The sequence below is a fragment of the Aspergillus foveolatus genome (assembly GCF_047715535.1).
Source record: "Aspergillus foveolatus strain CBS 279.81 unplaced genomic scaffold BDW70scaffold_109, whole genome shotgun sequence".
NCBI classification, from domain to species: Eukaryota; Fungi; Ascomycota; class Eurotiomycetes; order Eurotiales; family Aspergillaceae; genus Aspergillus; species Aspergillus foveolatus.
Window position 1 is genome coordinate 5969 of NW_027396173.1, and position 14013 is coordinate 19981.

At 50.7% G+C, this 14013-nt stretch overlaps 4 protein-coding genes across 4 annotated transcripts; 3 read left to right on the plus strand and 1 right to left on the minus strand.

The window, feature by feature from the left end:
- Positions 1-2908: 2908 nt before the first annotated feature.
- BDW70DRAFT_154161 (glycosyltransferase family 32 protein) lies at positions 2909-4138 on the minus strand (the record flags this gene model as incomplete). Its single annotated transcript, XM_073739778.1, has 2 exons — positions 2909-4041; positions 4108-4138. 2 exons carry the CDS (start codon positions 4136-4138, stop codon positions 2909-2911), a joined length of 1164 nt encoding a protein of 387 aa, XP_073591288.1.
- Positions 4139-4390: 252 nt separating this feature from the next.
- Positions 4391-5990, plus strand: BDW70DRAFT_154162 (acyltransferase family protein; the record flags this gene model as incomplete). The annotated part of the gene is made up of 2 exons (XM_073739779.1): positions 4391-4469; positions 4627-5990. 2 exons carry the CDS (start codon positions 4391-4393, stop codon positions 5988-5990), a joined length of 1443 nt encoding a protein of 480 aa, XP_073591289.1.
- Positions 5991-6435: 445 nt separating this feature from the next.
- BDW70DRAFT_154163 (uncharacterized protein) lies at positions 6436-7677 on the plus strand (the record flags this gene model as incomplete). The annotated part of the gene is made up of 1 exon (XM_073739780.1): positions 6436-7677. One exon carries the CDS (start codon positions 6436-6438, stop codon positions 7675-7677), a length of 1242 nt encoding a protein of 413 aa, XP_073591290.1.
- A 1692-nt stretch (positions 7678-9369) lies between these two features.
- Positions 9370-10224, plus strand: BDW70DRAFT_154164 (cell wall mannoprotein 1 family protein; the record flags this gene model as incomplete). The annotated part of the gene is made up of 2 exons (XM_073739781.1): positions 9370-10138; positions 10184-10224. 2 exons carry the CDS (start codon positions 9370-9372, stop codon positions 10222-10224), a joined length of 810 nt encoding a protein of 269 aa, XP_073591291.1.
- Between the last annotated feature and the right edge of the window lie 3789 nt (positions 10225-14013).

A 14013-nucleotide genomic window follows, 5' to 3' on the forward strand; every position in this document is an offset into this window, starting at 1 on the left:
TGAAGATATCCCACATGGGTTCCTTGGAGCCACTGGGCTCTTCTGTAAGGGAAAGTGTTCGGAATCTGGAGAAACATACATCTCAGAAAGGAGCACTACCAACCGACTGCTTTATCCGGACTCCTGGTCTGCCAGATCTCCTCTCAGATGCTTTTAAGCTACTTAAATTGTTACCCACAGCTGCTATTCTATGCAGTTTGTGGTATGAACCAATGGTTACAGACACTCCAGAATTCGAAGGCGCATGCAGGAACATTTCAATGGGTCCTACGATCGAGCGAGTTGCCGCCATCGGACGACCGATTCACCATCAAATTCCTGGATTGGCTCAGATCTGGCGACGGTATATATTGGATTACCGGAAAGCCTGGGTCCGGTAAATCAACGTTGATGAAATATATTTACAATCACTCCAAAACCACGGACGCGCTTTCGATATGGGCAGGTTCGAAGACTCTAGTCACGGCCTATTCTTCTTCTGGAATGCTGGCACTCCGATGCAAAAGGGTCTGCAAGGACTGTTGCAGTCTCTACTTTACGAGGTCCTGCAGAATCTGCATAGCTTAATATCGACTGTCTGCGCTGAAAGATGGAAGACAGTTATCCCTATGCGTCCTTGGAACATTGACGAACTCTCCGAAACCCTGCACGGAATTTTGAGACTTACACGGCACAAAGCATGCTTCAGCGTCTTCGTTGACGGCTTGGATGAATAGGAGGGCGACATTCATGAATTCCTACGCGTCCTGAATGGCTTCATGAAATATCCAAACATTAAATTTTGCTTAGCCAGTCGACCTTGGAATATCTTTGAAGACAATTATGGCCGTGACCAGGACCGAAAGCTGTACCTGCAGAATTTGACGAAAGAAGATATCTCAAAATATACTTGCAGCAATCTAAAAAAGCACATGGCAACGCTTCGCTCCTGCTGTGCTGATCTTGACCTTAACCCTTTGGTCGAAGAAGTACTTATTAAGGCTCAAGGGGTGTTTCTGTGGGTTTCTTTAGTTGTCCGATCTCTATGTATGGGCCTCTCGAACGGCGATGGTTTGGGAACCCTTCAAGGCCGATTACGGAGCTTACCTTCGGACCTGGACGCGTTTTTCGAACATATTCTTCACTCGATAGAGGGCGTATATCTGTAACAGGCGGCGTTGCTTTTTCAGGTTGACTTGGACACTTCTACGCCTCAATATCTCCTGGTGTTCTTATTTCTTATGTTAGCGACCCTGAATTAGCACTGAAGATTCAATTCGGAAGCTTAACAGCCGCGGATCTCTTTATCAAATGTATGCGGCACAGAGGCGTCTAAATGCTCGAAGCCAATGCCTCTTGGAGGTATACCCACATTTGGACAGTCCTGAATATGCTGCAGAAAATGGTTACGACGGCCTTGATTGCTATGCCACTAAGGTGGAGTTCCTTCACCGAACAGTGAGGGATTTTCTCTTGCACAAGGACCTCGGAAGTCTACCAAAAGTATCGCCTTATAATGCAAAACGTTCCATTTCCAGGGTTATATTGGGGTTCCTCAAATGTAACTCCCGGAACCTATCTCTAAAAGCTCTGACCTGTCAGAAGTGAGACAAATCTTGCTGTTAGTCAGGGAGAGCGAGATTGAATCTGGACCTACAGATCTCCCAATGCTGGATGAACTCGCCCAAACTACGCGCAAGCTACTCATCCTCGGTCGACTTGGCAATGGGCCAGATATTATCGCCTTGAGTGCATTATGTGACATAACTCCTTCCGTTGCATTGGCAGTCTATGGAGGCTTGGAGATCCATTGCACTGAGAAGCTGGAGTCTGGCCCAAAACTTTTGCTTGCGAATGGCCAGAAAATCCTTGAGCGAGGCTTTGACATTTATATTTCCGGATCGGGCCATGCTAGAAAGTTGTTATGTCCATCTCGTGTCTGAACTTTTTAGGCGCGGCCTTGATCCAAGATGCACGTTCTCAAAAATGATATGGGGCCGTATCTTTGAGGAAGACTGCCACAGGAGGCAACATATGCTTGGAGACGAGTTGGTAAAAGTCTTTTTGTCCTCCGGAGCGGATCCAAATCATGAGGTAAAAGGCAGCCCTGTGTGGGCGAAGCTCATTATGGAAAAGTCACGGAAAGAGCCGAGCTGGACCAGCATGCTCGCACTGGTACTCGAACAAGGAATAAATCCAAACCTTGAATACCGAACTCATTTTAAGGGGACTCTGTGGGAGAATGTGGTCTACACACTGAGCTCGAAGGGTTATAAAACCAAAGACGATGCAGACGTCATGAATCTGATGTTGAAAAATGGCGCCGACCCCTGGCTAATCATCCGGACCGGCAGCGAAGAAAGGATCAGCATTTCTGAAGCTGTAAATGAATGGTTCCCGCGTGAACAGTATCCCATGCTACACTGCACGCTCAACCTCAAGTTGCGAAACGCTAGCCGCAGGAATAACATATGGTGGCAGAGATTTATGGTATTTCTTGGTATTTTCGATCATGAGAAAAGTTAGTGAAATGAACGAGACTTTCCATTTGTCTTTGATATTCGTTCTTTGTACTTTACTGGGTGTTGCAGTGGCGAAATGAAACAGTAGCAAGTTGCTGACCAGCCCGTATCGCGGTTTGTGATAGGAACTTGTCTGGGGTTTGCTACTGTGACAAGAAACTGTGGCAGAAATCTTTTTCACCTTCGTAGTGTTCCACGGTCAAGCCGATTATAGGCCATGAGCTCGATCAAAGGAGCTTGTTACTAGTTTAAATATGTAGACCACTGTCTATGAAGGCTTAGGGATTAAAGCAAGCACTCACCCTCCGAAGAACATTCCAATGAAGGGTTGCGTTGCGTACCGTGAAGGACAGATAACAGAATGTGGGAGATTTGATGCAAAGCCTTCTCTGATTTGGTATGAGGAGTTAGGGCTTCAACATTTGGTTCGAGTCTACCTTTAGATCTACCTCTGCTGCAGCTACCTCGTTTTCTCTCGCTTCTTCCGCTGCTCTTAGCCGTTCTCTTTCGTCGTCGGCTGCTTTCTGCTGTGCAATCTGTATCTCCTGCTCCTCCGCGGACAAGGCAGCAAACGCAGCCGTGTTCTCGTCCCACTGCCGCACGCACTGCTTATTCCAGTTACACTTCTCTACTTCCCCATAGATCGGGTGTTTATACCGCGGATGCTTATTCGGCCACCCTGACGCATGGTAATGATGCTTGACTAGCGCCGTGCGAGCGCCATGGTTCCCAGAGTCCGAGTGACCCTGACCAGCGGCAAAGCCCTCGACAGTGAGAACCAGGAAGCCGCCGATAAGCTTGGACTCGGCCATGTCATGGAAAGTGTCCCAGATGACATCGTACCCCACAGCCAGGCTCATCTCCGCTAACACAGCGCTCGTGAATGCCGAGGGCCCAGTGCCGGTGATGACGTCGTCAAAGTCCATTTCCAGCTCGGATATTGGCTTCTTTTGCTTCTCGGAGAGCGCGTGCAGCCAGGTGAGGATGTCCTCGATTAGCCGCAGCATGACAGGGAGGCGCGGCTTGCACATAAAAGTCCACTGGCAAAAGGACCTGGATTTCTGCCCGAGAATAGGGTGGTCGCGGAAGTCCGGTTCATCAATCTCCACACCAATGACCATGTCGACGTCGTGCTCATCGTATCGATCTGGGATGAACCGGTCGATGGGCTTGAGAGCTTCGACATCGATGTCCGCGTACACCCCGCCCTCCACATACATGACTAGGTAGCGAAGCAGGTCTGCCTTGATGATCTTCGCTTTCAGCGCGCTGTACACCTCCACGATATCCGGGCGATTGTACCCGTCTGGTCCAAAATGCGTCTCCACGTACTGAATGTCGTGCTGGTCGGTCAGCACCTCATAGCGGTAAGCCGGGTTCTTTGAGGTCCAGCTTCGGGCCATTATCAAGTCTCGCTCCTCGAACGATAGCGGGTCGGTTTTCCAGATCTGCCATATTTTTTTGGGAAAAAGGGTGGATTGCCTGCTGTGCCTGCTGCTGCCCTCTCGGCATTGCCCTGTCAGGCCGCCGTGAAGCCCATCTATGTTGTCGATAAAGGAAACGGAAAGGAGAACGAGTGTTGTGAGACACCCGGCTAGAAGCTTACGTGCTCGCCGCGATAGGGTAACCGACCCCATTGGGGGTATCATTGTAAGCGGACTCGGTTCGGCTGGATCAGACGCTTTATGGCGGCAATGCATAGCCAGGAGGAGCTTGAATGTGCAACAATATAGCTGCAACGAATAGTTCCACGTTTATCTGAGGGGCAGACAGGAGTTGGGGACGAGCGCGGAATCCCAGGCACCCCCACGTTTCCGAGAAAAATCTGGACCCCTGCTTCCAAGTCGTCATCTCCTCGCACTACTCTCATCTAAAAAGCCGAGGCTGCGATGGTCGACCAGGTTCACAGCTTCCGAAAACCGACATCTACGGATAATGAGCACGCATGGACCCTCCGCGCCTGTCAAGGTACCACGTCTTCCTTCGCCCCCATTGCTAGTCTGTTACACGAATCCTTCGGATTCTCGTCGCTTGGATCCCTTATCTTTCGCTTGATTGTCAAAATCCTTTACTTCGACCGGAATTTCCATGAGCTGATTACTTTCAGTGATGCAATTAAATTCAGTGTCGGCACTCTGGCGGCACCCTGGGCTCTCTGAGCCTGCACCAAGCTCAACTGGTGAGAAGTCCGTGAGCAGCCGTACTGCCTATCTTGATGGTCTGCGCGGTTTCGCTGCGCTGATGGTGTACTGGGGGCATCACCAGCTGTGGGCTCACGATGGCGAAGGAGCACAGGCGATCTTCGAAAACGCGTACGGTTACAATGGACAGCACTACTTTGCATGCCTTCCGGGCGTGCGCATCTTTTTCTCGGGCGGCCATTTCGCTGTCAGTGTCTTCTTTGTGCTGTCGGGTTACGTGCTCGCTGCAAAGCCGCTCTCCCTCATCCAGCGGAGGGACTTCAAGGCACTGGGGGACAATCTCTCGTCTGCGTTGTTTCGACGATGGCTGCGACTGCATTTGCCCGTCATCTGCACGACGTTTAGCTACATGACGGTCCTCCACCTCTTCCACATCCGCGCCATTCCCGAAAGCAAGTCGACATATCCTGAGGAGCTGTGGAACTGGTACATTGAGTTCAAGAATTTCAGCTTCATTTTCCGCGGCGGGGGCGATCCCTGGTTCACATACAACTTCCACGCGTGGTCTATCCCAGTCGAGTTCCGCGGATCAATCACAATCTATACGGTCCTACTAGCATTCTCGCGGTTTCATGCCAATGCACGAATGTGCGGTCATATACTCCTGATCTTCTACTTCCTGTACATTGCAGATGGATGGTTCTGCGCTCTTTTCGTAGCCGGTATGCTCCTCTGCGAACTCGACCTAGCCGCACAGCTCGATGAGACGCCCGCCATTCTCAATAAGCTGCGCCCCTGGAAGAAACCTATCTCCTACGCCCTGTTCGCGATAAGCATGTACCTCGGCGGTGTACCGTCCCACACCTCAGACCTCGAAATCCTGCGAGACTCCCCGGGATGGCACTACCTCTCGCTATTAAAACCGCAGGCGGTCTTCGACTACAAGTGGTTCTATCTCTTCTGGGCCGCAACGTTTCTCGTGGCATCCATCTCACGTATCGCGGGGCTCCGCGCGTTTTTTGAACAGCCCTTCAACCAGTATCTTGGTCGCGTCTCCTTTGCCTTTTACTTGGTGCATGGCCCGGTTCTCTGGGTGCTCGGCGACCGACTGTATGCGGCCGTCGGCTGGGCTCGTGTGTCTCATTCGACAACGTGTCCAGGGTGGATAGACCGGCTTCCACTGCCTCGTGTCGGGCCACTCGGAATGGAGTCTAGTTTTCTCGTCCCGCATTTCATCCTGTTGCCAGTAACGCTTTGGCTGGCCGAGGTGGTGACAAGGGTTGTGGACAGACCCAGTGTGCAATGTGCCTCGTGGCTGTACGGGAAATTACTGGCGCAGGAATTCTAATATGAGGAGACGGACGGCTTGTCGTAACGAAACGTTTCACTATCTTAGTCAAAAACCTTCCAAGTAGACCGGAACTTGTCCCCTAAATAGGTGGCGTCGTCCTCCGACCTCCAATCACTTCCGAGTTAATATATTTCGGTCTCTTGAGGCTCTTTTTCTTTTTGGTTTTCCCGACAGAACACATGCAAGAGGCTAAAGTAAGGCTAACGCAAAGCTTGCGTATGCATTTTAGTCCAACTAGTGCTGAGAAGTCATGGAAAAGGTATCTCCGTTCCTGAAACTGTGACTGAACATGTTAGCCAAAACATCAGTGCAGCTGTTCGTCTCAGTCGGAGCCGTCTTTACGCTCACATTCCTACTATTCGGCCATCAATTATACCAGGCCTCCCCATCGACAGCACCAAACCCCCAAGAAGACCGCCATGGAGGCCCAGCACCGCCGCACATGGACATGTCCACCACCCACCAAGTCCTGCAGTCCATAATTTCCAGAGACGGCGCGTACTTACCCATCGATTTTGGCTCCCGCGGCGCCATAAACCCCAGCATAATTGCGCACCCGGAGGAGAACGCCACCTGGATCGTAACCGCGCAACTTCACGAGCCGCAGAAGGGAGATAAACCTCGCCTTTGGTTCGCAGAGCTCGTCTGCAATGCTGCTTTTTCTCCGTCTATGCACGCCAGCAGCAGCAGACAAGCCCTCCGCTGCACCGAACCACCCCTAATTCTTCCCATTGCCGCAACCCCCAGCGACAGTACAAAATGCACGGGCGACGAGGCCTTCTTCGCACTCAGTATCGGCCCGCACGACGCGCGGGTCTTCCACGGTCCAGATAGTCCGTACACAATCTACGGCTCGACCTCTCAATTCACCTGCTTCGGGCAGTGGATGCTCGACTTCCGCCTCCTAGTCGACTGGGGCGTCGACACGATAAACGATCACGGTGGTTTCCTCCGCCAGCCAACAGAGCTCCAACGTCCGCTGCCGTACCGCTCCATTGAGAAGAACTGGTTCGTCTTCTGGGACGCCGCGGGACAGATCTACGTACATCACGATATCGCGCCGACGCGGATGTTCGCGCAGCTAGAGCCCGACGGGTCGGTTGGGCCTGATCTTGCGCCAATGAGTGCAGAGGCCGACAATGCGTGTCTGCGACGGCTTCTTCCTCTAACGCCACCCCCGGATACGGTGACACCGAGAGGAGACTCAGAATCAATCCACCAAGCAACAAACGCCCTAAGCATCACGCTCTGCGCTCGCGCAGACCCGTCCTGCGTCCCCCGGCACGACAATACATTTGTGCTGACAATCTTCCAGCATAAGAGCTTCTACAGACTACATAGCACATATGAGCCATATGCGATGCTGTTTCGGGCCGTTTCGCCGTTTGAAATTTTCGGTGTGTCGGCAAAGCCGCTGTGGATTTCTGGGCGCAGAGCACCACCACCACCATCACCATCATCATCATCACAACAGGGGCCGTCTGAATATGACAGGATGCGGGCCGTTAAGCTGGAGAGCGAGATGTTATATGCGACGTCGATTAGCTGGAAGGCACAAGGGCAAGGGTATCATGGGTTTGTGGACGATGTGCTGTTTATCGGGTTCGGTATTGAAGATTCGGCGACTGGGGTGATTGACGTGGTTGCCGGGGACCTTGTGGATGGTCTTGCCCTCTGCGTGTAGTGCTGCTTGCTGCATAAGTGGTATTTCCCATGTTCTAAGCGCAGAGAGAGCAATTTGCCCACCTCTATAAACCAAATGTAGTAAAACTGCACTATCTTCCTTTAGAGAGCCAAATTCCCATATCTGGGCATTTAACTTGTAAACGAGCCGAGCCTTCTCGTGTACCCCGTCCTTGACAAGCGTTACAAATCTAGTGAGATATTTCCCAGCGCTACGACCCAGACTTTGCCACACATAGTTAGCCCAGGTCCAATCCATCCATTATCCAACCCTTTGAGGAGAAAAATGCCATACATATCTGCTCTGCCGTACACCCAGCCTTTCTACTACCGATAAATCCATGGAGAAAGAGATCCAAATCACACCCAGCATTCGAGGCTCCATCTTGCCCTCTTCAGAACCAAACTCATCATGAGCAACACCAAACTGCAAGTCCAAATTAGGGCGAGACCCGCGTAGCGGCCGACTAAGAAGCAGCATGTGACAGAAGGCCTTATCGCAGTGCCCCCGGCCCAACACAGTCAAGCACATACCGCTCCTTGGGCTCCGAGAAGCCCCCGCCTCCCGGCCACGGCCTGGCTAATTGCCATGACGCCAATTTCGGGCGCTCATTCCTTCGGAGGCGTCGTCGTAGTCGTACTTTTACTAGCATCGGCGCCGGAGGTAATTGTTGCAGTACGGACTGTTTAGCACAAGAGCCAGCCGACGCCTTGTTGTAGCGCGCGATCAGCGAGGATCTAGAAGCACGAGGTATATACCGGTCTCACGATCGCATCGAGCTCACCTGGACCCAGGATCACTCAAAACTAGCGGTGTTCAATTCCGCGGCTGTCTATGGTTGTTGCTGTGGCCGATCAGAAACTCGGATCTTTCCAAATGAACTGTACTTTTTTATGACGATGATAATAATAATATCATCCTCAGCCATGTATACACTCGAGTCCATGATAGCTGTCTAGTCTATAGACAAACCTGCTGCGGCTGCTGAAGGTACGACGTCGACCATTCACTCAAAACGGGAGTATGTCGCAAAATAGCAGAAAATCCGCCTCTGGTCGGCACCAAAACTAGGGCTACCGACGCCCCCGACAAAGCCAGTCACACCGCATCACGCGGAATATTCGAGACCTCGGTCCAAAAGGGATCCTGCATTCTAAAATAATAAAAAAGACCCTGCTTGTTGCTCGGGCCCGCTTAGCAGCCAGTCATGCGAAGCCAAGATTTCAAGATTCCAAGCTTTGTCACCTAGGTTTGCGATAGTCGCTGCAGGTGTGGGGATTTGATTTCCATTTTCTCCGAACTATCACACGGGTGAATATTTTCGAGGTATGACTGGTCTGTCCGCGGCATGAGGAGTTCAAGGCGTCGCAGTGCTATCGCGAGGAGTCGTCGGCGTGTTCCGCACATAGCCGATAGCATCCAGAGGCCTCATTAACGTCGCGCGGCAGAGCGCCACGCAGTCACTATTTGATTACCACTTTAGCACTGGCTCCTGCCCTGCTGCTGTTAGAGAAGATCTGGCTTACGCTCGCTCCGTGAACTCGGCAATATTAGGAGGTCCTGGTAAATACGACACATGTGAGCGTGTACCGTTTATGGCTGTATAAAGATATATACTAAAGACCTGCCCGTGCGCGCGCACCTGTATACACGGCATAACCACACAGCTAACAAAAGCAGCGACGAGGCGTCATGAAGTTCACTACGGTATTCACATTGCCAACGCTATACTTCTTGACAACCCTTTCTGCTCCGATTCTAGCTGCTCGGGTAGCGGATAACCCTACGTCATCCCTCCTAACTCTACTCACCACAAGACTCACCACTCTCGACACTGTTATCTCGTCCTACACCGGCGACGCCGACATCATACCTATACAGTCTGCATCCAACGCGCTCATCATAACCATCGATCGCGGCCTGCGCGATATCTCAACAGGGCCGGATCTCACCGCAGCTGAGACGAAAGCTCTCTCGCCGCAGTTCCAAGCACTTACAACCTCTGTCAAAACCACCATCTCGCGTCTCGTCGAGAAACGACCGCTCCTCGACGGCACCACCACAACCTGCACTGGCGATATTAGTTCCATCCAGAAGTCCTTGCACAATCAGTACGCCATCTGGGATAAATTATTCAGTCTTATTTCATCCAAGGCTCCTGAAGAAAAATCGGCCTTTGTTACTAGCTTCGCAGAGGGCATTCTTTCTACAATCCAGGAGGGACTGGGTAAATTTGTTGATATAGCAGACAGCACCTCTAGCTGCTTGCCGGATACCACTTCCGTCGTACGCCTTGAGCTCCGCTCTTATGGAAACGGGAATTCCTCCGTGCCTGGTAATGAAACTTCTACACAGGTCCCTACTATTTCTCAACAATCAACTGTTCCTGAACCCCCGGCCTTTACAGGTGCGGCTGTGGCTGCGACTGCTAACGGATGGAACATAAGAATGGTCAAGATAGGTGTGCTTGGAGTTGCCGTGTGGCCATTGCTCTTTAGCTAATAAGCTATTATTAATATGGCTATGCCCGCTGAAATCTGTTTGTAGAAATTATTCTCTCTTATATTATTTGTTTTTAATAATGTGTGTTAGCAAAGCTCTTTTTGAGCAGAAAAGTGCCTTCTCTTACAAGTAGACCATGTTAAACAAGGGCATTTCCCCTTCTGCTATGCCTTGGATATAACGGGTATTAGAACATAAATAGTAGCCAGGTACCATAAAAGTCCGCCCATAACAGCTACTGTGACCTCAAATAAGACCCTTCAAACAGAGCCTATATTTCTACAGATCTGCTTTAGATCCAACACCCACCAGAGTACCAGACTAATATGTCCTGATAGTGTAGAACATCCTCCGCCCGTAAGATCAGACTCAAATTCTTAGTCGGGCCCCTGGAAGTTGACATCTGTCTGTCTAAAAAGCAGTGCAACCGCTGGTGGTGGTACTTTTCATGCGCGGGCGTCGTCATATATCTCGATACCCCTATTCTCGCCTGCGGAGCGCCGCGGAGGGGAAGGAAGGGCGCGGGTTGGGTGGCCCGGGCGATTGGCCAAACATTGCGACACTTGCCACATGTCATATGCCTTTTTGTTGAGTAGATCGGCAGACATATTGATCGTCAGAATGCTATTCTCGTATGGGTAAATCGTACAACGCAAGGATCTGAAGCGTTCTTTAGCACTGCCGACCTAGATCTAGCAACCCGATACCTGGCGACTGTTCGAAAATACCCTTGACAACAACCAGGGTCCAAAGAGTAGGAGGGGCAGCATTATTTTCACCTGACAAGGCACTCAAGCTTAAACTGGCCGCTTCCCAACCCCCGCAAACCAACACTATTCCATGTCATGAGCGGGATTCTCAGGCTATGTGCTTGAAAAAAAAAATGCCTGTATCAGAACGGACCCGAGGCGGAGACTAGATTATCTTGTAGTCTGCAACATTGGCATTTCCTAGGCAATCATGGCCGCAGTCAGCAATTTGCTATAACCTCATTAGCAGGGTTCCCAGGTATGGACGCTCCTACAACACCAGAACAATCTCTAACAGCAAGCTAGCCGCGAACTTCAGTACTGTTAATCCACCTGCGTTATAGCATTTCAAAGTATCAACGGCGCGAGAATAGACGTCGTGGTGTTGGCGGAATATAAAATAGTCTGCGTGGGCACTCGGGGACTGTTTCTTCGTGACGTTACCACCTTCAAGTAGAGCCTGTCTTGCTGATTTATATACTTCATTCAAAATCCATTGCACCTGACTATTGACAGCTGTTCACAATCATGTATTCGATGCGGCTTCCTCTGGTTGCCCTGCTTGCGGGCACGGATGGCCGGTACGTCTGTTGAAGCATCCTCTCAACAGATACAGAACTTTTATATTGAGATATCACATTACAAACAGCGATATCCGTGATAAGCCCCAGCAAGGTGAGAAGCTCGACTTCATACGGCTAATACCATCAAATGGTCCTCCAAAGAGTAATAAACAAACTATGGTTTCGTTGACGCTCAGACGACTTTCAGCATTGTATAATGTCGTTAGATAGTCTTGCCTGAGTACACAGACATGAAGACTATGAAGAGACCGTTTCTGCTATAAGTTGTCGGCTTGTCTCCGAACAGAAATCGCGATCAATAAGTGTTGCTATTTTCTAACTATGATTAAATATTGGGGCCGGCGTGGTGGCTCGTGTTGGGGTGCCTGGTAGTGCTACGACCACGGTGAGAGCGGTGTTGACTATATATCTTCGCATTGCTAACCACATAAAATATTTAGGCCGCCGAATCCATCGAGGAACATATTGACAAATCGCGACTATCCAGGACAACATCAGTCGATCGCTCTCCAGGCCCAGCATATCTGGATCCTCTCCACGGCCCAAAAGTTCAACCATATTTTCGAGTTGGGTGGTTACCGACATTGACGCAGCAAGAGGAGGGACATGAAGGCTGCCTGCGCCACCCCTGAGGCGGAAGGAGACCTGCTACCGATCTTCCTCGACGCGGACATCACCGACCTACTCTCTTTCTGGCTGTTCTCGGCTGTAGCTCACGACGATTATCTCAAGACGCTGAGTCGGCACCATGCCTCCCTCTCTCACCTGGCGCCAGACCTGCCTACTCTGAGCTAAGGAGGACCCCGTTGATCTGACAGCCGTGAAGGCTGGAAAGGCCTAAAAGAAGACTGGCGACAGGATTCCGCCGGTGGAGATCCAGACCATCGAATCGCACTCGATCGGTGGCCAATCCGGGGCGGGAGAACGGCAGCATACGTGCGATGGAATAGGCACTAGGTGCCGGAGATGCGATCTAGATTCGGCCTGTCGGGGACTTCTTGGGCCTCCCAATGAGGTACACACACATCATATTGCAATTCCCCAAAATAAACATCCCGGGACTGGTGGCAGGTGTACCAGGTGTATCCATTCATTGTCCCATTCAGATTCTGGTCTACTATATATAGTTAACAACCCGTCCCTCCCACTCCCTCCATGTAAGTCTGCATCCGCACGAAATCGGCCTTGGATACGCAGTTAATCCATGGATGCTGGTAGTACGACCATATGGATGGATGATGATAGCTTGACTGGCCAACTTATCCCGTCCGGCAGGACCACTCTCTTGCCCATTATCCAACAAGGTGCGTGGCTGGCAAGTAATCCTTTTGCTGGTTTTATATCGCATGGCTTTCATTGATAACAATCTGGTCCAACCACGCATCAACTGCTGCCTGTTTAAAACTCGGTGGAAATCGGGGTCGACCAGGGTTTCGGGTTCACCAACGCCATGGCAGCTTTGTCAGGGTGATGGCGGCCTTCCCATAACACACAATGGATTCTCAGGTGACGTTATCGCTGCATTGAATCTCTGCTCAATCCTCTGCTGTAATGCCTGCTCAGATGCCTGCTCGACTTTTAATGGTTCCTAACCTAATACCTGCTTAACCAGTTAGCTCCTTGGCCTGCTGCTTGGACTTCGCCAATATTTTAAGTACAACCACCCTCACACTCTACTCCTCACAACTCTACCTCAGTGAACATGCATCACACCTGTCATAACATCATCATCCCCCAAAATTGCTCGCCTTGCACGGAAAGCTGGTCATGCCCTAAGATTACCAAAATACCAAGTTAGTTGCAAAGGCCAGTAGGGTCACAAAACGCACACCCCGTTCCAGAATCCACTGGTAGAGCATTGCGGCGGGACTGTCCAGTGAATTCTGTGCTCTCATAGGTATCAAATAGATCTATGTTAATAGCTGGCTCGGGCCGACGATGGATAAAGAAGCTGACACGGATGACATAAGAACGTATCAAAGCCGGAGGATCCCATATAGCTTGGCAGCTGGGGCAGCTAGCGGTGGAGGCAGGAACAGCCATCTAAACTATGTCAGCTACCAGGTAGGCGAGGTCAGGCTTGGAGAACTTACTGAGAGAGAAATTAGCAGGGTCTTCAAGTTAGAAAGCAGGGTTGTAGGTATAGAGCCTGGTGAACAACGGAATGATGAGTAACCAGATTAGTTCTTCACTTCGGCCATATCCTGGTTTTCATGAGCTTCGCCTATGTCACGTAACAAATGTGAAGTCTAATAACATGCAAGTACCTGAGATTGCGTCTACGGCCTCTTTTACCATCTTTTCTAACTGTTCACAGACTGAGGAACACGGTACAGTGTAAGACGTTTTAATATCCCTGCAAGTCGACAGGTACTTGAATGGGCATCACCAATGTCTGTTCAGGGAGTAACGTGAAGCTATTCGAAGCTCCCAATTCCTGCTTAAAGTGTCAACACCAGCGAAAACATGTCAGGCGCTCATAACCATATGGTTTGCGTCAT